This window comes from Pecten maximus, chromosome 19 (genome assembly GCF_902652985.1).
Source record: "Pecten maximus chromosome 19, xPecMax1.1, whole genome shotgun sequence".
Classification (NCBI taxonomy): domain Eukaryota; kingdom Metazoa; phylum Mollusca; class Bivalvia; order Pectinida; family Pectinidae; genus Pecten; species Pecten maximus.
Window position 1 is genome coordinate 29732848 of NC_047033.1, and position 22037 is coordinate 29754884.

A 22037-nucleotide genomic window follows, 5' to 3' on the forward strand; every position below is an offset into this window, starting at 1 on the left:
AGCCCGATGAGACTATGTTTTAAAATCATACAAACATGTGTTTGCCGTCCTTTGGCGGATGTTATGAATTTATCAGGGGACGCAACTCTATTCTAGCAATTTGAATAATTTGGTGCGAACAAGTGCGGTAACAATACCGTAATCTTTGATAGTTATAAATTTAATGTAAATAAATAGTTAAAGCTTTAGTTAATGATCTATTTAGCTTGAATCTTTACAATCCTTTCCAAACATAGTTTCACAAAGGTGTAAGACCTTTGTTACAGAAAAGTACAATGTTTTTGTCCAAAATATGATTATTTTGTAGGATATTAAATAAAATTCTACCTATCAAAACTTAACAAAACTCTACCGTAGTTAAAAAAATCTGAAGGTCGAACAGATTACAAGTGGGAAAATTACAAATTCTTTATCGTACGTGTGACTTAAAGTAAGTGTGTAAAAAAATACATTGTGAACATGAAAAGTCTATAATACTAATAAACAATGATCTCATACACATGAATATGAATAAAGTCAGTTTACAAAATCAAAATACAAAAATACAACATAATAAAAATAAAAACAATTGCTCACCTGTAAATTATAATGGAGACAGCCTGGTAAGATGTGGTCTTTATTGTGGTCGCAGCCTCAAGTGACTAGCTGGACACGCGACACACTACATACTCAGGTGCCCCCAATATCGGTGAGGTTCCAGGAGGGTTATTCGTAGTATTTACTAAGGTGAGGTATTGGATTTACCTTTGAGAGGCCTCATAAAAAAAATGTATGTCCAGTCGGACCTTATTGCTGATTGGTTGAATCTTAGCGTGGGTTCGGACAAAGAACTGAGAGAAAAACACCAATCTGGCCGAAAGATTACGTAACATTACCTGAGCCTTAATTGACTCGGACACGCCGATAATTTGGTAACAAAGGGTAGAAAATATGTTTAGGACAGGACCAGATTTCTTATGTGACAACACAAAAGGGATTATGAGAATCTAACAGAGTGGGGGAAGTGGACAAATAACCAAAACATGTTGTGAACGTAAATGTTGTTTGACAAGCCGCTTTATAGCTCAATTAACGTGTCTAAGTACAGAGTTGGTTAATTAGGGAATAATTATGTCCAAACTATGTACAAAAATGTTTTTAAAAAGTAAAAGATTTCAGTTTCAAAGTAATAAACAAGTTGATATACTTTTTGATGTAAGTTACAAAAACACGTAAAATATCAGTATGATATTTGTATGAGCCAAAACAGCAATGGATACGTTGCAAATACACTTGAAGATACCGCTATTTGTGATTTTCGAATAATTGTCCGAAATTGATAAAACTTGTCCATGAAAGATTAGTAAATCCCAGACAAGATTCAAAGAGTAAATTGTCAACATTTCGGGTATATGAATGAGCCAACTTCGGTTAATTACTCTATAGGCAAACCTTTGAGATACGAATTTGTGTTTCTTGTATAGGGAAAACGAAATCACTGAATTCCAAAAATCATGTGTTTTATTTTAACAACTTAGGAATGTATTCCCTATAGTATAAACGCAATCTTGACCAAATTCATGCTCAATTTACATACAACCTGTAAAACCATATCTTCGGAACTTTTTTTGAAATGCATGTATATGGAAACCTAGCCCGAGTTTTCTCTGGCCCTGTCACCATGTCTGGTGTAGGGGCCCTACACCAGACATGGTGACAGGGCCAGAGAAAACTCGGGCTAATGGAAACCAAACGCGTCAACTCACAAGCAATTACATGTATCAGCGTGTGCTGATTAGAACGCCAGAAATCACAGACACCTGTGGTGCAGTGACAGGTATGACGAACTTGTGGACCGTAATTTACACCTGGTAATTGATTAGCGGTATACTAACCAATTCAAAGTTGAGAATTCGTAGTTCTCCGAAAATGTTTGTATATTGTTTTAAGTCCTGTTTTAAGAGAAGATAGGACTTGCGACACACGAATGGAAAGTAAAACCACAAGGATCACTTCATAATAATTACACAATTACAAAGAAGGAAAAAAATGAATTAAAAAATCAACACCTGTCATTGCGACCACAGGCGCTTGCATATAAGATGTTATTTTCATTTTTTTTGACAGTGGTGTGTGTAATCTGTTAAGCTGATATGTACTTAACAGATTACACATACCACTGTCATATCAAAAAATTGAAAGTCATATTTTCTATGCAAGCGCCTGTGATTGCGACCAGTATTCAAAAATTTGAAATTTGAGTTTACTCACGTCAAATCCTTCTATAGATTAACTGTCTATCTTAGAGCACTGACAAATGTACAGTGTATTATATTACGTATTACCATAGTTCATGCCAATCGCAACTTCTCGTACAATTCCGTCAAAGCTCGGAATCATATCTCGAACGTAGGCCGCATTCGGTATCGTCTGGTGTTAAGGGTCAGACCGAGGTGTACCGAAGAAACAAGATGTCAGCGCCCATGCGGCTATGGATACGCCAAGGAAAAACATAGTACGTACAATTAGAAAATGTGTTACCTGTGCCAGTGAGCAAAAGCGTTTGCATAATCTCAATAACAACAAGGCCAGAAATTTGAATGTGCATACCGTTCTATCCCAGTTGATTTCTCTAGACATTCCCAGCTCTTTATTTGATAACATTTTCATTTGTGATTCTTGTATCGTTTTTCTTGATAAGTTTTCTAAATTTCGTCAAGTTGCTGTCGAGTGTGTTTCTAATTTAAATAAATCAGCTGACTTTAAAAGATGTGCGAAAACTCCACCATCAGCTCTGAAATTGACAGTAGCAGAGAGATTAGAAAGGTCTGTAGAGAAGTTAAAGAGGTTGAAAATCAGTGATGATGTTAGGCCTATAGAAAGAAAATCTAGTTCTAAACGCAGAATACAGTTTACTCAACCTACTCCTAAAGATGATAAAGAAAACTGTGAGCCCGGCAGTGACAATGATCTTTTGTTTGACCACTCGTATAGAAAACCACCTGTATCTTTTGGTATTAGTAATGACTTTGACGTCGGATCTGTGCTTGATGACTGCCTTGACTGTACAAAGGATGATAGTTTTCTTAAAAACTTGGACAGAGAACTCGAACAGTTATGTGCACCAGGGTGCAGCGTGCTATTTAAGAAGAGTCCATTATACCTGAAAGTACCTCATTATTTTGAGAGTGTGATAGCGGAGATGTCTATTCAGTGTCCAGATTTATTGAAAATCCTCACAGTTGCGTTAGGGAGTAAAATTGGACTACCCTCCAGGATGGCAACCATTTCTACAGTATATGGCATGATTCTACATAGCAGAAACAATCAGGTGTCGGGGATACAGAGGCTGTACACTGCATTGGCAGTGAGGTACCATGCAGACAATAAGGTATAACATGGTTATATAATTGACATATAAAAACAGTTTAAAAGTTGAGTTATTGAATTTACCATCACATACATTTTTGATGGCATGTCAAATTGTAAGACTACATATTATAATTACAGGAAATATTTTAAAAAATTGCTGAATCGATTACACAAAATTACCCCAAGTAATCAATTATACTGTTCAGTGTAATCATGGCCCATCACTGTGGCATAGTGATAGAAATATAGTCGAACATGTCCTAAAGGTTACCTATAAGGCTATAACAGGTGGCCTTTATATTTATAGACAGGTTTTAGTTATAAAATAGAGTATTTAGGTAACCTTTATTTAAAATAATTTCGGTAATTATAATTAATATGTAGTCTTACAATTTGATATTCCATCAACATGGTACCCCACCGTCAATGCAGTGTACAGCCTCTGTATCACCGACATCTGCTTGTTTCTGCTATGGAGAAGCATGCCATGATTGTAGAAATGGTTGCCATCCTGGAGGGAAGTCCAATTTTATTCCCTAACACAACTGTGAGGGGAAGTAATCCGGTAATACTCTCCCATTAGCTTAGGTCAGCAGTAGTGTCATTGTTAAACCTGAATTTGAAGGGTGAAGCGGTATGCAAGTATAAACTAGTACATCTGTATATTGTTATATTTTATAAATGGATCAAAATCTACTGTAACTAACAGAGGAAATGCTCACAAATAAGCCCCCTATCAGCTTTTAGTTATTTGGGAGAGGGTTTATTTGAGGACAAGTTCATACATTACAAATATTATAGACATGGATTTATGTCATATAATTGCCATTATGCAGTGTAATAAAGCCATTACCGGTACATAAATTTTGTTATAGACATGTTGCTATGACGTCACATTAACAATGGATTCTTGACCAGATATATGGTGGGAAATATGTCAGCAACTATAAACTCATATCTGAAATCCGCTATAAATGGAACTCATGACAGATCCTCTATTTATGCATGATCTACTAACACATTTATTACTGTTCTAACTTTTTTGTTGCATTAATGAATTGTTTTGTTCAGTTTGTTTTTATTTTATTTTACAGTAGTCAGTACAACAGAATTTGCTATGCCTGCCGTGTTGAGTAAGTGAAAATTTAGTATTTAAACCATATAAGGAGCAGATTATAACCCTATACAAAGCTTCATTTTTCGCTGAGGTAAACTTTTCACAACAAAGATACATGTAAAATGTACAGTTGTATTTGCAAAACCTAACCATTAAATAGTAAAAATGTATCTCTGTATTTGTGTATTCAACTATATTGTACAAATAAGTTTGTATCATGAATTTATTGCATTTTATAAGTTACAACACTTTACATAGAGTCCATGTAACTCAGCTTAATATAAATGACTACACAGTAAAGGTCAAATACATACAAGTATGTGTACGTGTGTACGTACTGAACAGATCTAGAACAGAGCTTATGTAAATTAATTAGAATTTAATTATTGTTTGTGATGGAATAATCATCTGATCATACTATGATTTTAAATAACAGAAACTTGTTGTCGCTGAACAGCAAGTCAGATCCACTATTACATTAATTGAAATGTTTACAAAAAAAAAATTGCAATGGACAAATTCAATGTATTTATTATTTCTATTATTGTCAGATATTTGTTTACATTTTAATTTAAATTATTTCATCATTTTTTTTTACAGTTACTCACACGTCTGAACAAGGTCCATCTAACTCTAACAGAGGATTCCAAACGAAATATCATTGACAGTTTCGGCAAAGAAAGTGAAAGTGGTCTCCTTGAACAGTTGGCACATGGTCATGATGGAAAGCTCAATGGTGACAATCTAGACATCAGGGTCAACACCAACGATGTGAGGATGAACAATCATGACAAGGACTATCATTTCTTTGCTACCGATTTTACCTTGGATCGCGTTGAATTGAAAGGACTAAATACAGAAACTCCCCAAGTTGGTGATGTGCCGGTCACTTGTTTTATTCCTTCTGACAACGAGAAAGACCTGTTCAAAAACACTTTGAAAATCCTTTTGGCAAGGGAAATGGTAACTGTTCCTGGATTTGAGTGGATGAACAGCATACTACCAGATCACATTCCACACGAACTTGAAGATGACATGGCCAAGAAATCTGAGATATTTCTCCTTCCAGTATCCCTAAACAACGAGATTTCATACTCTGACTGTGTTCACATCCTGGATGAGTACACCGAGATAACCAACCACTGGTATTCAGCAGCTGGCAGAGGTAAGACATTATGGTTGGAAATTCAGTATTTTATGGGAACCTTGTTGCCTTAAATGCCTGCCCTCTGAACGACCAGGTAAATTGTAGGTGAAATCTTATTTGATATATGTAGGAGATCTGCTGCAAATTATGATACCTTCCCAAGCTTGGTAATTAGGGTAGAGTGCATTGCTCAAGGACATGACAACCGTAATTATAAAAATATAATATTTAACATAATGTTGCATATTAAAGACAGTAATTTCAGTTGTATGTTTGAAAATATTTCAATTTCAAACTGGACTCAATGAAGCTACCAACTGTTGCCTGCTCATTTGCCAATGAAGATGACCAGATTAACATTGGCGCATTAATTTGTGGCCTATTTTCACACCGTTTAGCCAGTATCAATGCGCCGCAGTTAATTAAATTTGTTTAAAGACCAACTCAATTCATCACCCCATGAAATCGACAAAAGCAAGATCCGCCAATAAGCCCATGCCTGGTAATAAGCCCACCCATGTCTTTTGCAGTTCAGTAGAAATCCCAACCAATGTTATTTCATTGTCCTGCAATAAGCCCACCCCCTACTTTGAGTCAAAGTTTATATCTTGGCCCCCTGGGCTTATTGCAGGATAAATATGGTAATATGATATCCCAGGATCGATACAACAAAGTATTGTTTTCTTGTGTGCACATGGGATTTATTTATATGAATGATTCTTGATGCATTTTTTTTTGTTTTTGTGAATTTTTTTTAAATGTTGCATTCATATTATTTTAAAATCTTTTGAAGGAGGTGAATTGGATAATCTCCAGATTCCAGTAGGTGGTGATCAGCTGACAAGAGTCCGATTACAAGGTGCTAAAGGATTGAGAGCAGGAGCACGAACAGCAGAGCAGAGGTTTGAAAGGCTCTATCCAATGGTGGTGGAAATGTTTCATGTACTTCAAGATTTCTTGGAGGTAAATATAGATATGAATTGTTAATAAATGTAATAAATGCAGTAAGACTAAGTGTATACATGCACAATCTATATTATACAACATACAATTACAAACCACTCTTTCTCAGGTGGAAGATGATAAAATGACTCCACCATTGGGTTAAGATTTTTGTTTGTTGTCTAGCTGTTGTTTAAATCTATTGAAAATTTTAAATGAAATATTTTAAAAGTACAAAATTTAATTAAATTTTTCGCAATTGTCTACACAGAAGCTGTGCAAGAAATTCCTGAATTTGTCTAAAGGACGGGATGCAGGAACCTTAGCCAATATGAAGTGCCAGATTCAACGGTCCAATGTAAATGGGAAAGTTAAGAGTCGATTCAAAGTAAGTTGTCTTGTCATTTTAAGGCCAAAAATGTATGTTTACAATTAGGGTTACCTGACCTATAGGCTGCCCTTATAAATCACAACCAACCTTAAAGATTTTATAAGCATTCCATGAAACAGACATATCGGTATATTTTATTTTGGTTTTATAGGAAAAATTGCCCATCTTTCCGTCTGTTACACTTGCCTCGTCATTGCTCTAGATCTTGTTGCTTCAATTATTCAAATTTTATGAAACTTCACACAGGTGTTTAGAATACCTTTGACAAGTTTTTTTTTATCAAGACCACCAGTGTATAAAATAGAAGATACCAGTCCTGATTTCAAAATTTCACACTATAAAATATTAGATAATCTGCCCATGGACTCCTTCTCTTGGATGGGCTGTTACTTCAATTCAAACACTTTAATACTCAAAAATAGTACTAGTAATGTTTTTTTTGCATTATTTTGGTCTGGATAATATTTGTATGACTTTAAAGTCACAAGAATGTATAAATTTTAAATGTAACAAACACAGATTGAGGGCATATGAGAAGTTGACTGATATTGTCCAGGTTTTCTCCAGTTTTTCATAATCTTGTTTCATCAACATTACAGGCACATGAAGACTTTGTGCTGACATGTGGCCACAGCTATTTCATTGCCTACATCATGAAGCATTTCAACATCACAGATGGGAAACCAATGCACCATGCCCTTCCTGACAAGATCCGCAGCTTCATCAATGCCAAGAAGAGAGAAGTTTTTAACAACATTATGGATGAAGTTGTGGCAGAGATATTCATACCATTTGAGCTGGAGGTAAATTAAAAGTACCAAAATCCAATACAAAATCACAAGTCCGGACAAGGCGACAAAAACAGTAAAAAAGGGGGAGAATTATCAACATACATGAATCTTTACAAAAACCAGATTTATTAAATAGCGGACTATTGACAACCCAAACTAACTATACTAATGCACAATGTACAGTAATATTACATTGTATGTATACTCATTCTGCAATCTATAATAGAATAACTTTTCAAAGTTTAAAACATTAAAACTCAAAGACAGTTTAATTGGATATACCGGTACTGGAGCTATTAAATACAGCTATATACACTTCAAGTTGAGGGTCTACATGTACTTCAATAATATTTAAAATATCTGTACGTTTCAGCATGAAGGAATATTCTACATTCCCAAACTGTACACATGTATAATATATTATATTATACAATGGATATATATATATATACAGAGAGTCCAGATTTAGTTTAAAGTTTGTCATATAACGGATGAAACCAATTTATGATCACATTCTTGTCTTTGTTTGGTGTACACTACAGGTATATGTACACTTTACATCAAACTTCAAAGAAAGATTTTAAACACTTTTGAATGTCAACTTCTCACATCAAAGGAAAATACAATTGAACCAATGTACTAAACTAAATCTGGACCCTCTGTAGTGTTCAAAGCACTTTTCCACTAAGGGCTGTTCCAAACATATCCGTATGGGAGGGGTAGGAGGCAACAGTATTAAATAAATGGGTGGTGGGGTTAAATCTACATCTGCGTAGTATTCTCAATAGTAAATCAGTTTTATTATACTTTTAATATTTAATGGGTGGTGGGGTCTCAAAATTATGCCTCCCGCCCCCACCACACATCAAATTCTGGAATAGCCCTAAGCTATAAACAACATAATTTATATACATCTGTACATGTTACTTTTCAGGAACCAATCACGGATGAGATGCACATCCAGATATCCATCATGACGCAGCCACCAGTAGTATTCACAACTGTGGCACGCCCCGACAATGGTACTGTGAATGTAGTGTTGGATGTTGCAGGAAAAAAGGTAATTGTGTCTCTCAAAGTGGACACACTACTTCATGGATGTCGTGTTAACATACCAGGAGTGACTGCACCCATCAAGTTCGTGACATTTAAACCACCGAAACTTGAGGATGATCTCAACAACTATGTGGTGAATTTCATGCAGTGGTATTTTATTATTCTGCAAATGAAAGATGCTTTGCACGAGGGAGACATATACAGAATCAATGTCATTCTCAAGCAGATGATTCCATTTTTCTACAGTCATTCTGCTATGTCGAAATATCTAACTGAGTGCATAGACTATATCTTAAAAACAGAACACACTCTATCACAACAAATGTCAATGAAAGTAAGGGCAGCTTCTGTTGTAAATCCGACCGGTGGTATTGGAAATAATAAGGCTGCAGACCTTCAAAAGGAAAATGAAGTCAAGTATTTGAAGGAACTTATTCGTGGCCTGGGTGCTAACAAAACCGAGAAGGCTATTGTTAATGTCACCAGGGCAGCACCAGTAATAGCGAGTGTGTGTGATGCCTTTGACGAGCAGACAAAGGTAAAGAACCTGAAGTCAACACACAAGGTCCGTAGTAGGTCAGATGACACAAGTGCTCTGTTGAAAACACTACAGAAATTGGATATTTGGAGTATTCATGGTGGACGTCAGTTGCAACAGAAAGTCAAGCGTTCTCCATTCGATTTTCACAGAAGTCATTTCAAAGGCATCATTAAAAACACTATAAAGAGGTTGTTAAGAGATCTGCCTGCTATCCATGAGGACAGTGACAAATCTGACAGTGATGATGAATAGTCAATCTGTTGCGGGTTTTAGTCATACACGAATGTAGATTGTTCAGTAAATGGTTTTTTTGGTGATCATTTGAGAAAATATCCAACCAATTTTAATAACATTTTCTTATAGGAGACAAGTAAAATTTCAGGGTTTTGACGTCATTATTCGCAATAACAGATACATCATATTTATCCAACAATAAGCCCATACCGTGTAATAAGCCCACCCATGTGAAATACATTTCAGTAGAAATGCTTACAAGTGCTATTTCATTGTATTGTAATAAGCCCACCCCCTACTTTGAGTCAAGAGTTTAGGTGTTGGACCCCTGGGATTATTGCAGGATAAATATGGTATGCATATACACTATATATACAATAATGTATATATGTATTGTAATGTCAGGATGCAAAATTTCAGAGGAAAATAATTGCCAAAAAGTCTATTGATCAAACAAGCTGGACAGAGAGTAAAGGCTAACAGCATTACTGTTTAGCTCTATAGTTCATCACTATCATCCTAAAATAGGATAAGTGTACATGTTTTTTTCCTTACTATGTACAGTGTATAGGTTACATCTATTGAAGTGTTCAGCTGCTATTCAGTCCCATATCAGCTTTTTACAGTTTGAACAACATTCAACAGGTGATTTGTTGAAAAGCACTTGTTCAAACCCAAAATACTGCACCAAAAATGTACGAGAACATGAGGTTTCATTTTTACAATAGTTTATCATTTCGTCAGACATGCCTTTTCGAGCCTTTGAAATGTCACTGTTGTTGTAGTAAAGAAGGGCACTAGCTGGCTGACCATTTCTCCCAGCACGGCCGATTTCCTGCATATAGCATTCAATGGTAGTTGGTGGTCTATAGTGAATGATCTGTGATATTGACGGTGCATTTAAACCCATACCTAATGCAACTGTGGCCAGAACGAGTCTAATTTTAGGATTTTCCTTTGTAAGTTCAGTGACTATGTGTCTTTTCATATCGTCAGTGTAGTCTTTGTGGTACTGACCGAAGATCCGGTTCTCAGGAAGTTGTTCACCACTGTATTGTAACTCCTGAAGGCAGTACGATATATACTGATAACAGTAACTGAGAGCTTCTAAGCTCTCCATATACACAATTGTTACAGGAAAGATTCCTAATTGAGTCTTCAGTCCGTCGGCAATAGGTTCAATTATTTTGTCCAATTTTTCAAATTTGTGGAGATTTGGTAGCCTTTTTTCAATATTTAAAAAGATGTTTGGTCTGTCGGGATTGACAGTGACCACCTGAGGCTGCTGGTATTGTAATATTTTACATAGTTCGTTTATTTTCTTTGGTGTTGCTGTGGCGGTAAGTGCCAGGTGTGCAGCCTCTGGGAAAATGCATGTTGTTTCACCCAGTTTTTTAAAAGCGGGTCTGAAATTCTCTCCCCTGAAGATAAAGAGATAGCACGGATATAGATAATTACATAGAGGATCTAGCACGAGTGTTCATGTCATATTGAATTTATTGCACAAGTGTATTATTTTCATATGAAATTAATAAACGAGTTCAATAAATTCTAGATTCTATTTATTATATAACTCGAGAAACATGTTTACTGATGTATTCTCAATGCTTCTCCTCTATACATGTATAGCAACGATTAACGGAAGCCCCAATTTCATTACTGAGACAATAGCGTGACGTCATGTACAATAACGTGACGTCATTTATATATGACGTCACAATAGTGTTCCCAGTGACCAGGCTCATTTGCATGTTAAATGTACGTGTGCTTCATCGTTTTTAATGCACCCCTTTAATGCACCTTAAACGAGTTCAATAAATTCAATATGACATAAACATGAGTGCTAGATTCTATTTATAACTCGAAAAACATGCTTACTGATGTATTCTCAATGCTTCTCTTCTATATAGCGACGATTAACGGAAGCCCCATTTTCACTACTGAGACAATAGCGTGACGTCATTTATATATGACGTCACAATATTGTTCCCACAGTGACCAGGCTCATTTGCATGTTTAATGTACGTGTGCTTCATCGTTTTTAATGCACCCCTTTAATGCACCTCAAATGGCATGTGTTATGTAATAAATGTAATTAATGTCTCCATAAGCCTTTATTCTACGTCTCAGTGTACAGAATGATCTGATCTAGTTGTAACCCATATTAGCTCCATTATGGACAGACTGAAGGTATTACATATTTTTATATTGATGACATTACGATATTAAATACAAAATTTGAATTTTAAGCTCTTGTTGATTTTCACTCACCATTCTGTAATCATATGTACCTCGTCGATTACAACTGCCCCCACGTTTGCCTGGTACACGGAAGATCGGAGAATAGAGGAACATAGTCTTACTATTGATTAACGTCTCCGGATGTGCGTATATCAAATTATAATTTCCTCTCTTGATGTCATTCATGGACACAGACTTAGGCAACTTTATATCACATGAATCATCGTCATCATCATCATCGTCATCACTAACTTTGTCATCAGTGTATGTAGACGCATGTTTTCCATCAATATTTAAAAAGCATGCTTTGATACCCTTGTCTCTTAAACTGTACACCTGATCTTCCATGATGGAGCTTAAAGGGGTTACAACTATAACGATCGCTGGTGTTTGCAGTTGACGTTTCCGTTGCAACAAAAACGGCAACAACTGAAAGATAACGCTTTTCCCATAGCCCGTGGGAAGTACAGACACGCAATCTGACCCGATAAACACGTTTCTGAGTGTATCTATCTGTTTATCCTTCAGATCGTAATCTAGTTTCAGTTTCGCTTTTGCGAACTCCAAACACGTGGAAAAATCAGCCATGTTGTTTTGCGGAAGTATCTCGGACCGAGTGAACCAGTTACATCCGGCGAAGGAAATGTTGACATTCACAACATATCACTGCGCCGGCCTACGTTCGAGATATGATTCCGAGCTTTGACGGAATTGTACGAGAAGTTGCGATTGAGTTCATGCATGCTCCTGTAAAAAATGTAGACAAGAAAGTTTAAATCATGATCACAACATGGACTTTAAATTTTGAACTCTTCACGTTTTCAAACATGGTTTTGTGGAATGTGGTCCAATTTATGCCCTTTAGGTTGTGAAACACACTAAGATAAAGAGTAGCGGAATCTGCCGAGTTTTGCCGAATTACTCGCAGCGTGACTACATTAATCACGTGGGTAGTAGGTTCTACCGGTCGACGATGGCGCTCAACACCCCACATCGTTTCAGCGGCTGCTGAAGTTTCTTTGGAAACTGTCAGATAGAGAGGATCACCAAGTTATTACAACACCAGGTCAGTTTAATGTGTTGTCAGTCTTGTTACTAATAGTGTTATGTACCCTACTGCCTGTTTATAACTTGTTTTGTATAATTTCTGAGGCGAGCGCGGTCGTGACCAGTTTTATCACTAGGCCTACTTGGGATCAGGAACTAAAGTTATTATGGAATCGTCTAATTTTAATTTGTAACATCATTCCATGTCTATTTATGCACCGATACAACATTGGAATCGATTATAAAGCGCTTTTTAAAAAAACACCCGTTTCAAAAAACCACTTGACCCTTAGAACGAATATTCATACCCTGCCTACACTGCTCTCCGGCAGGGTATGAAGTCCATTGCCGATAGTGTAGCAAGCCCCGATGTGATTGACATCGGGCAGTATTAGCAGTGGTAAAAATTTTCTCGGATAAAAAAAACACATGTAAATTGACGATTCTGGTATCTATTATGAATATTCAAGCAACAAACCTGCACATTACTTCAAATGTTTGACAATAAATAGTAAAATCCAAAACGAGCAAGACACACGGTGATATCAGTTCAAACATACCGCCATCTTTGATACAAGTGTAAAGGTAAATTTCCTTATTAAGGGGCATCTAAACAGCAAATCCAGTCAAAACATTGATATTTTACAGGCCTATAAATCCCTATTATGGTGCAATGTCACAGAAGTAACATGATAAACTTTTAGTATGTATCATGGCAAACCCTGGGTCTTGCTGTTGACATGTAATTTGTTAAAGACCCGATCTCACCCAGTTGAATATCCCCCCGGACAGCCATTAAATTAAGCCTATAAGGACACCGGCACGCCTACAGTGAGATAAGCAGCAGTGTTGTGATATAAATAGTAATAGTGAGACTGGGCACATGGCTGTGTTTACATGTGTACAATACAATAACAACATACTCACAAAATTGATGTTAATCCACTTAATTTAATTTCTCCGACTGTAAACTTCACAGACATACCTATTCCAAATGTTTTGCACGAATCTAAATGTTTGTTTTGTGTAATTCTTTTTACCAGCTTGTCTTCTAGGGGCATGAGGGTCCCGCAGATATGAAATAGATGTGTATGGTCTGTTGACATTTTCATTCCAATGACATGAAGCGAGGAAAGCACGAGTCTGATATTGCTTGCTTCCAAAGGCAATACGCTTATCCTCATAAATGTTCAGTGTATTGTTGAAACTTTCAACAAAATATGTGTCCTTTCCTAGTTTGAAATCTTGAGGATTTTTATACACTGTAGAATTTTGAATAACACCACGGAGAAGTTTTTCTGCTACTGGATCAGTTATCACCAGTCTGGAAGGCTCATAATTTGGATCTTTTTGACATCGTGATGATTTTGGGCAATCTGTATGGTTGTCACGATAATGCTCCACTACATTGTCTAGTAGCTTGGTCAGAACATTGGCATCACCGTCACAGTTTCTAACAGCCCAGTGGAAATGAGTGGCGATGGGTTCAACTTTGTCGTTAAGTTGTTCAGACCAAATCTTTCCCTCTTTGTACTTTGGTCCTGACGCGACAGCAGACAAAGATTTCTTCATACTCTTAATACCATGCCATGTATCATTTTGATTTTGGGTGAATGGGTGATCTTTCACCAGTTTGTTTATGGCCATATTTCTATCGTGTGTATGTGTCCTTATAGAAATATCCTGACTTTCAAAATATTCATATATCTTCTCTGTTCCCATCTTCTCATGACGTTGTGTAACTTGTTCATCAACCTTACTTATGTGAACACAGTCAAGAACTTTGTGAGTTTTGTCTCCAATAACCACCACACTGGTGTCTTTGGAATTTTTGCGCCAGCCATGACGAGCATCCGTAATGATATCAATACCGTCTAGATCTTCATAGCTGGCAACTTCCTCCAGAAGAGCATCATTGATGGATGTATCATATTCAAGCTTAACAAAGTCCTTGTAGGTGGAGAAAAACTTGTTTCTTTTTTCAACTGACAGAATACCAATGCCAGCCCCATTACAAAATCTTCCATAATGGGAGGGCAGCATCCCACTGCAGACAAATGAATGATTAATTTTGTCATTAATGAGGTACTGTCCTGTTGGTAGGTATGGTGAGGAAGACCATAAGTAGGTATGGTGGGTTCGACTTTTATGTGAGCATTTCAGTTTCAACACACCCACATGTCCTTTACGTGTTGATGTTTTTACCAACAATTTTCCTTGGCACCGCCGGGCATGGTTTGCTGCAATTTCCATAAGTCTTGAAACTGAGTTTTGAGTTGTTACAAAGAACTTCTGATTCACTTGCTTCCGTGTAGCACGCAGGTATGCTGCTGGTATTGGTGGAATTTCTTTGTGATGCTTGCAGGATTTCTTTTCTTCAATCCAAAAGTCCAAAATATTTTCAATTTATCAAAGTTGTTCACTGGTCTGTTCATTTTTTTCATAAGATGTTCTCTAACAATTTGTAATTTCCCAAGTAATATTGCTTTTTTTGAAAAATCTGCTGGAATTTCTAATTTTTCTCCGACATGTTGAAAGTTGTGAATTGTATAAATGAGAAACTGATAATGAACTAAAGTTTGGCCCACACATATGTGTGTCCTGGATATGGAACATTCTAATATTCCCTCACAAAGGGGAACCAGGGAATTATAAAAACTTATACAAACATGTAGTTGATCTACAAAAAACTTGAAAACCAGTCATAAAATTACATCAAACAGATTGTAATATATTAAAAGTATTTTATTTACACCTTTTGGTGATTTTATTGTAAATTGTAGACACTGATCAATTGCTTATTACCCCTGTGTTAGGCTGTGACCATTATAGGAATACCTGAGAATGGTCCCGCCAAAATGCCACATGGCTCCTCTGTGACAAGTGGGCCGCTGAAGGGGTACTGAACGTAACATATTATTACTACTTCTTCTATCAACGTATATATTAAATGACCATTGATACATTCTTATAAAAGATAAATTGTTTGTATCTTTCAGTTTTCAAATAGAAATAGTTCGAAATCATACAATGAGTAAACACTGTTTTCCCCATGCACACCCTCCTTAACCTGTGATGTATTGGTCAGAACTAATTACTTCAGGGGGCTTAGTACAGATTAGAACAATGAACGAAATGGAGGGAAAACAAACAATATCTCTGAAAGTAACACAGCTTCAAAAGGATACCATTCGTCATTTATTTCTTCACAATGGATGGGATTTTGATGAACACATGTGTGACATGACTTGTTTGGAGTCTGGGTCAGATAATGAGACTAATAATGATAAGTTTATTATTGAGCAGAGAGAAGGAAATGAAGAGTGTCCATATTGTTTCTGTAAGCCATGTATTACTGGTGAAGTTAACCGGCAAATGTGGTGGGAAACTAAAAATACTGAGCCAAACAAGCAAAATAACAGTTTTAGGAAAGAAAAATATAAGCGTTTTTGGACAATGCTTTTCCACAGGGAAGTGTTTTTGGACGATAGATACAAAACAAAAAAACTGCAGGCTTTGCAGCAGGACCCACATAGGAGAAAGCTAGCCTGGCATAAAAGGGATATTTTACCTAAATGTGTGTTAGACAAAGTGAGAACGTGGTTCCCTAATCCACAAGATATGCCCTACATGGGCCATTTGTGGGAGTAATCATTAGCCAGACTCTGGTCAAGCGTGGTGATCTATAGGATACACTGATACAAGATAACCACTAGCCAGCTATTATCATCCCCTTGGGAATCGGGGAACCGGGATCAAGGGCCCTAATTAATAGAGTTGATGCCGTTCTCAATGGTGAGTAATAATGAAACAATTTAAAATTTAATTAGAACTTTACATGGTGATTGTTGTGATATAATGAAATTGTTTAGACTGTAAACACGTGGGGCAATCCTAAGGATTCTACTTCCGGTGTAAACATAAACATTGGAATAGCTGTCAATCAAAAATAGTGAACCTTACTGCTTCAACATTCTATTCAAATATTACAAAAGAAATATATTTTTGTTTGTAATAATGTTAACATAACCATATTCAGAACATAAAAGTCTGTGAGCATGCTGAAAAATTAGGTGATTATTTCATTAAATATGTTGCTTTTCAAAGAAAAGTTCCTCTGAAGTGACTGTGGACAGAAAATTGAATTCACCACCATCTTTTTGATTGGTCGCTATTTATACCCCCAACCCGGTCTTTAAGCTGTTTGCAAATTTCAACAAAACGTAAGAAAAATGCATGTTTCAGGGGGACATAATTAACTCATTTGTATCCCATATATTACACAAACTTGCCATGTCGTTTTGGTCACAAGTGTCTAAAGCACAAAATAGGAGCATTGGTTTGACCAGCTTTGACGTTATTATATGTATAAACGCTGTTTTTATTTTGACCTTGAATTGCAAATGGCGGTCGTGAATGATATCACACAAAAACGGCATATAAGGAGGTATTTAAAACATCAAAAATGCTCTTATTAGACAATATAAAGTATTCTTGAAGTGGCAAGAAGACTACTTTTATGAAAAAAATTTCAACCGTTGAGTTTGGAGTAAAATATGCCTATTTCTGAAAAAGGCTGCAAACTCACCAGTTTAACAAATTGACTTTAAAATGTTCTTCTTACTATGTTGAGATGTCTTAAATGTATGATATAGGAGTATTGTTATTAACTGAAATGCCTCCTTTAAGCCATATTTGTGTAAAATTATTCACAGCCGCCATTTGCATTCCAAGGTCAAAACAAAATAAGTGTTTATACGTACATACAGTAAAATCCGGTCAAACAAATGCTCCTACCCTGTGCTATAGACACTTGTGAACATAACAGCTTGGCTATTTTTCAGGTTTGGTCATTTGCGTGACTTAGAATTATTCCATGCTACATCTTACCACAAAGTTACTCTATAGAAGAAACTGGTAGCATATATAGCAATTTATTGGTGATTGTAAGAAGCTACATGTCCAAACAAACATTTTGGTATATTACATGACATGTTTTGTGCAAATCTTTAGGTATTTATTCGTGTTTGAAATTCAACATTATTCTGCTATATAGATGACCCTTAAGGAAATCAAAATAAATTGATGCTAATGAGGTTTCCCGCGAGATTTCAACAGAAAAACAGATTCAGAGTAATATATCTCGGTAAGGAAGGTCAATTCATTCTGAAATTATTTAATTACGCAAAGTAAGATTCGCTTTCTTCACAAGAGTTACAAAAGAGTGATTAAATATCTCTGATTATGTATTTATTTATCGTAGTAGCTTCATCCATATATGGATCATGGGTTCCATATTTGGGTTAGAATCCTCGTGAGAGTTCTTCGAGAAGTATCATGGCGGATCACGGAGACAACTCTGAACAGTATGATATCAGAATATGCGAATTAAAAGATTTCTAGATTAGACGGTAGGCTAATACATTGCAAAATCGTATTAGAAATGTTTAATTATACGAACTGTTACTCCAAAGTTAAACGATATCTGCTATTTGTAGTATTTTCGAGGTTCACTGTTTTGCTACATTACGAGCAATGGGAGGGAATCGTAGCTCTGACGACGACCATCTGTCAGAAATTGTCCGTCCGTCGTCCAGAGCTACGTTATCGCAGCTACTTGACCCTGTCTGCACGACAGCTATGGTCTATCCGACCAAAAATGGAAATTCCTATGAGTCATTCGCTAAGCTAGGTTGTCAATGGAATGTCATAATTGGTAAAGGGGAACAGATATTGCATAAATATACATATGAAATAATTCTGTTCGGTTACTGGTTTAGGATGGGCCCTTTTTGTCTGATTTTCGGAGGAAAATTGTTGAATTGGGAAATATTTTTCAGTTAACTGCAAATTTAAGGAATTCAGCTTACATATAAAATAATTTTGTTCGGGATTGGGGCTCATTTTTTACAAACCACCCTCGAATAAAAAAAGAGAAAAAGAAAAAAAAAATCAGAAAAAGTCCTGTAGATCTAACAAAAATTCAATATGACCATATACCTGGTAGCCTAAATTCTATAAGACTATTTACCTGGCTGCTAGGTACTTAAATTGTTAATTTCTACTTAAATACCTGGCAACTTACTCGATATGGCAGATCTTGACCGGCACATATTACCACACACTACCACATACAACCCCATCCTAATTAGTCTACCACATACTACCACATCCTAAGTAGTCTACCACATACTACCATATCCTAAGTAGTCTACCACATCCCAAGTGTACTACCACATCCTATGTATGTTACCACATCCTAAGTATATACCACCACATCCTAAGTATACTACCACATACTTAGTATACTACCACATCCTAAGGCCTAGAAAAAAAAATGTTGTGTTTCCCCTTTCCCGACCGACCCTAATTTTAGGCCACCGACCCTAATTTTTGTTTGTTTGAAATACTGAAAATCCGGAAATTTTCGTAAATTTAGCCCGTTTTCCGTTTTATTATTATACACACCCAAGTCTTATAAACGCTTGTATATGACGGGCACTGGTTTTAAAGCGTATTGATGACCTCGATGTTCAAAAAACATGGCGGCTTTTTGCACGCCGTCGTCTGTTTTGGCACTGACGATAAAAAAAATGTAAACACATGGACGAAAAGCGAATTATGACATCACTGCCGCATACAACGCTATGTGGAGATATATTTCATAGATATCACGAAAAAATTGTAAAAGGTGATTGTGTTATATTGGGGAGGGAGGTTGGACAGTCGACTACCTTTGAGGTTGGACCAGGGCTGTCTGTTGGCGACGTTATGAATTTCAAAAAAAAATCCCATCGAAGTACCATTTACCATTTACAGTGCATCTCTTGGACGACTCGATTTGTGCTACTATTGTGGTGGTTGTGATGGGGAGGTTGATCAGGAATTAAAGAAACAATATAAAACTGTTCTGCCCGTGTGTCTAGAATGTCTCGAACATGAACAGCCTCCATGTTATCGTCCATACGAAAAAAAATCGAAGAGTGGAAACTCTCAATAAACTGCGTTTATAATGACATGGTTTTACTGTTCTGACTATTAATATGATGCTCCTATTTGAGATTATCTGAAAAGAGATAACAAACACTGCAAATAAAGTTTGATATACTTTTAATATCATTTTCATCTCGCAATACATTGCATTTCAAAATGAAGTTAGGTAGAAGAATGATCAAACACTGAAATATAATGATATTGAAATGATATATACAGCATATATAAATATTCAAATATGAACATTTGATTATTTATTTAAAAAAAAAAGATAAAACAAAAAAAAAATCCCTACCTACCTACCCTAATTTTTTGAGAGACGAAAGGGGAAACACAACATTTTTTTTCCTTGGCCTAAGTATACTACCACATCCTTAATATACTACCACATACTACCACATCCTAAGTATACTACCACATCCTAAGTAGTCTACCACATACTAAGTAGTCTACCACATACTACCACATCCTATGTATGCTACCACATCCTAAGTATACTACCACATCCTAAGTATACTACCACATCCTAATTATACTACCACATCCTAAGTATACTACCACATCCTAAGTATACTACCACATACTACCACATCCTAAGTATACTACCACATCCTAAGTAGTCTACCACATACTAAGTAGTCTACCACATACTACCACATCCTAAGTAGTCTACCACATCCCAAGTGTACTACCACATCCTATGTATGTTACCACCTCCTAAGTATATACCACCACATCCTAAGTATACTACCACATACTTAGTATACTACCACATCCTAAGTATACTACCACATCCTTAATATACTACCACATACTACCACATCCTATGTATGCTACCATATCCTAAGTATACTACCACATACTACCACATCCTAAGTATACTACCACATCCTAAGAATACTACCACATACTACCACATCCTAAGTATACTACCACATACTTAGTATACTACCACATCCTAAGTATACTACCACATCCTAAGTATACTACCACATACTACCACATCCTAAGTATACTAACACATCCTAAGTAGTCTACCACATAATACCACATCCTAATTATACTACCACATCCTAAGTATACTACCACATCCTAATTATACTACCACATCCTAAGTATACTACCACATCCTAAGTAGTCTACCACATACTACCACATCCTAAGTAGTCTACCACATCCTAAGTAGTCTACCACATCCCAAGTGTACTACCACATCCTATGTATGTTACCACATCCTAAGTATATACCACCACATCCTAAGTATACTACCACATACTTAGTATACTACCACATCCTAAGTATACTACCACATCCTAATTATACTACCACATACTACCACATCCTATGTATGCTACCACATCCTAAGTATACTACCACATACTACCACATCCTAAGTATACTACCACATCCTAAGTATACTACCACATCCTAAGAATACTACAATATCCTAAGTATACTAACACATCCTAAGTATAATACCACATCCTATGTACGCTACCACATCCTAAGTATACTACCACATCCTAAGTATACTACCACATCCTATGGATGTTACCACATCCTAAGTATACTACCACATCCTATGTATGCTACCACATCCTAAGTATACTACCACATCCTAAGTATTCTACCATGTCCTAAGTATACTACCACATCCTAAGTATACTACCATATCCTATGTATGTTACCACATCCTAAGTGTATACCACCATATCCTAAGTATACTACCACATCCTAATTATACTACCACATCCTAAGTATACTACCACATCCTAATTATACTACCACATACTACTACATCCTATGTATGCTACCGCATCCTAAGTATACTACCACATCCTAAGTATTCTACCATGTCCTAAGTATACTACCACATCCTAAGTATACTACCACATCCTAAGAATACTACAATATCCTAAGTATACTAACACATACTACCAAATCCTAAGTATTCTACCATGTCCTAAGTATAATACTAACACATCCTAAGTATACCACCACATACTAAGTATACTACAACATATACTACCACATCTTAAGAATACTAAAACATAATACCCCATCTTAAGTTTAATACCACATGGAGTACTGGGAGGGTGATTTTGTACTCAAACCCTGTGGGTGCGGAAAATAGTAAGCCCTATCGCTCGTAACTGCGGGATGTTTGCAGGGTGCAGGATCCGCAC

General features: G+C 36.3%; 3 protein-coding genes across 4 annotated transcripts in view; 2 read left to right on the top strand and 1 right to left on the bottom strand.

The window, feature by feature from the left end:
• LOC117317517 overlaps nt 1–22037 on the top strand; it is an 88451-nt gene that overhangs the window by 20701 nt on the left and 45713 nt on the right. The window lies entirely within an intron of this gene.
• LOC117318146 lies at nt 2422–9633 on the top strand. Of its 2 annotated transcripts, XM_033873164.1 has the most exons (7): nt 2422–2494; nt 4446–4484; nt 5069–5633; nt 6409–6578; nt 6829–6945; nt 7548–7751; nt 8674–9633. In XM_033873164.1, the coding sequence occupies exons 3-7, from the start codon at nt 5246–5248 to the stop codon at nt 9586–9588; spliced, it is 1794 nt and encodes a 597-aa protein (XP_033729055.1). In that variant the 5' UTR covers nt 2422–2494; nt 4446–4484; nt 5069–5245; the 3' UTR covers nt 9589–9633. The 2 variants fall into 2 exon arrangements, with proteins under 2 accessions (XP_033729055.1, XP_033729054.1); XM_033873163.1 differs by having other exon boundaries at nt 2437–4484.
• On the bottom strand, nt 9829–12509 carry LOC117318147 (ATP-dependent DNA helicase Q1-like). Its single transcript, XM_033873165.1, is given in 3 exon segments — nt 9829–10991; nt 11842–11921; nt 11923–12509. Coding segments are annotated over 3 exon segments (1377 nt in total). The 5' UTR covers nt 12400–12509; the 3' UTR covers nt 9829–10171.

Excerpts from the sequence above, each read along its gene's own strand:
- LOC117318146 (XM_033873164.1), top strand. The coding sequence starts at position 5,246 with ATGAACAATCATGACAAGGACTATCATTTCTTTGCTACCGATTTTACC. Across the intron at positions 6,579-6,828 it reads TACTTCAAGATTTCTTGGAG|AAGCTGTGCAAGAAATTCCT; the intron begins GTAAATATAGAT and ends TTGTCTACACAG. Across the intron at positions 7,752-8,673 it reads TCATACCATTTGAGCTGGAG|GAACCAATCACGGATGAGAT; the intron begins GTAAATTAAAAG and ends GTTACTTTTCAG.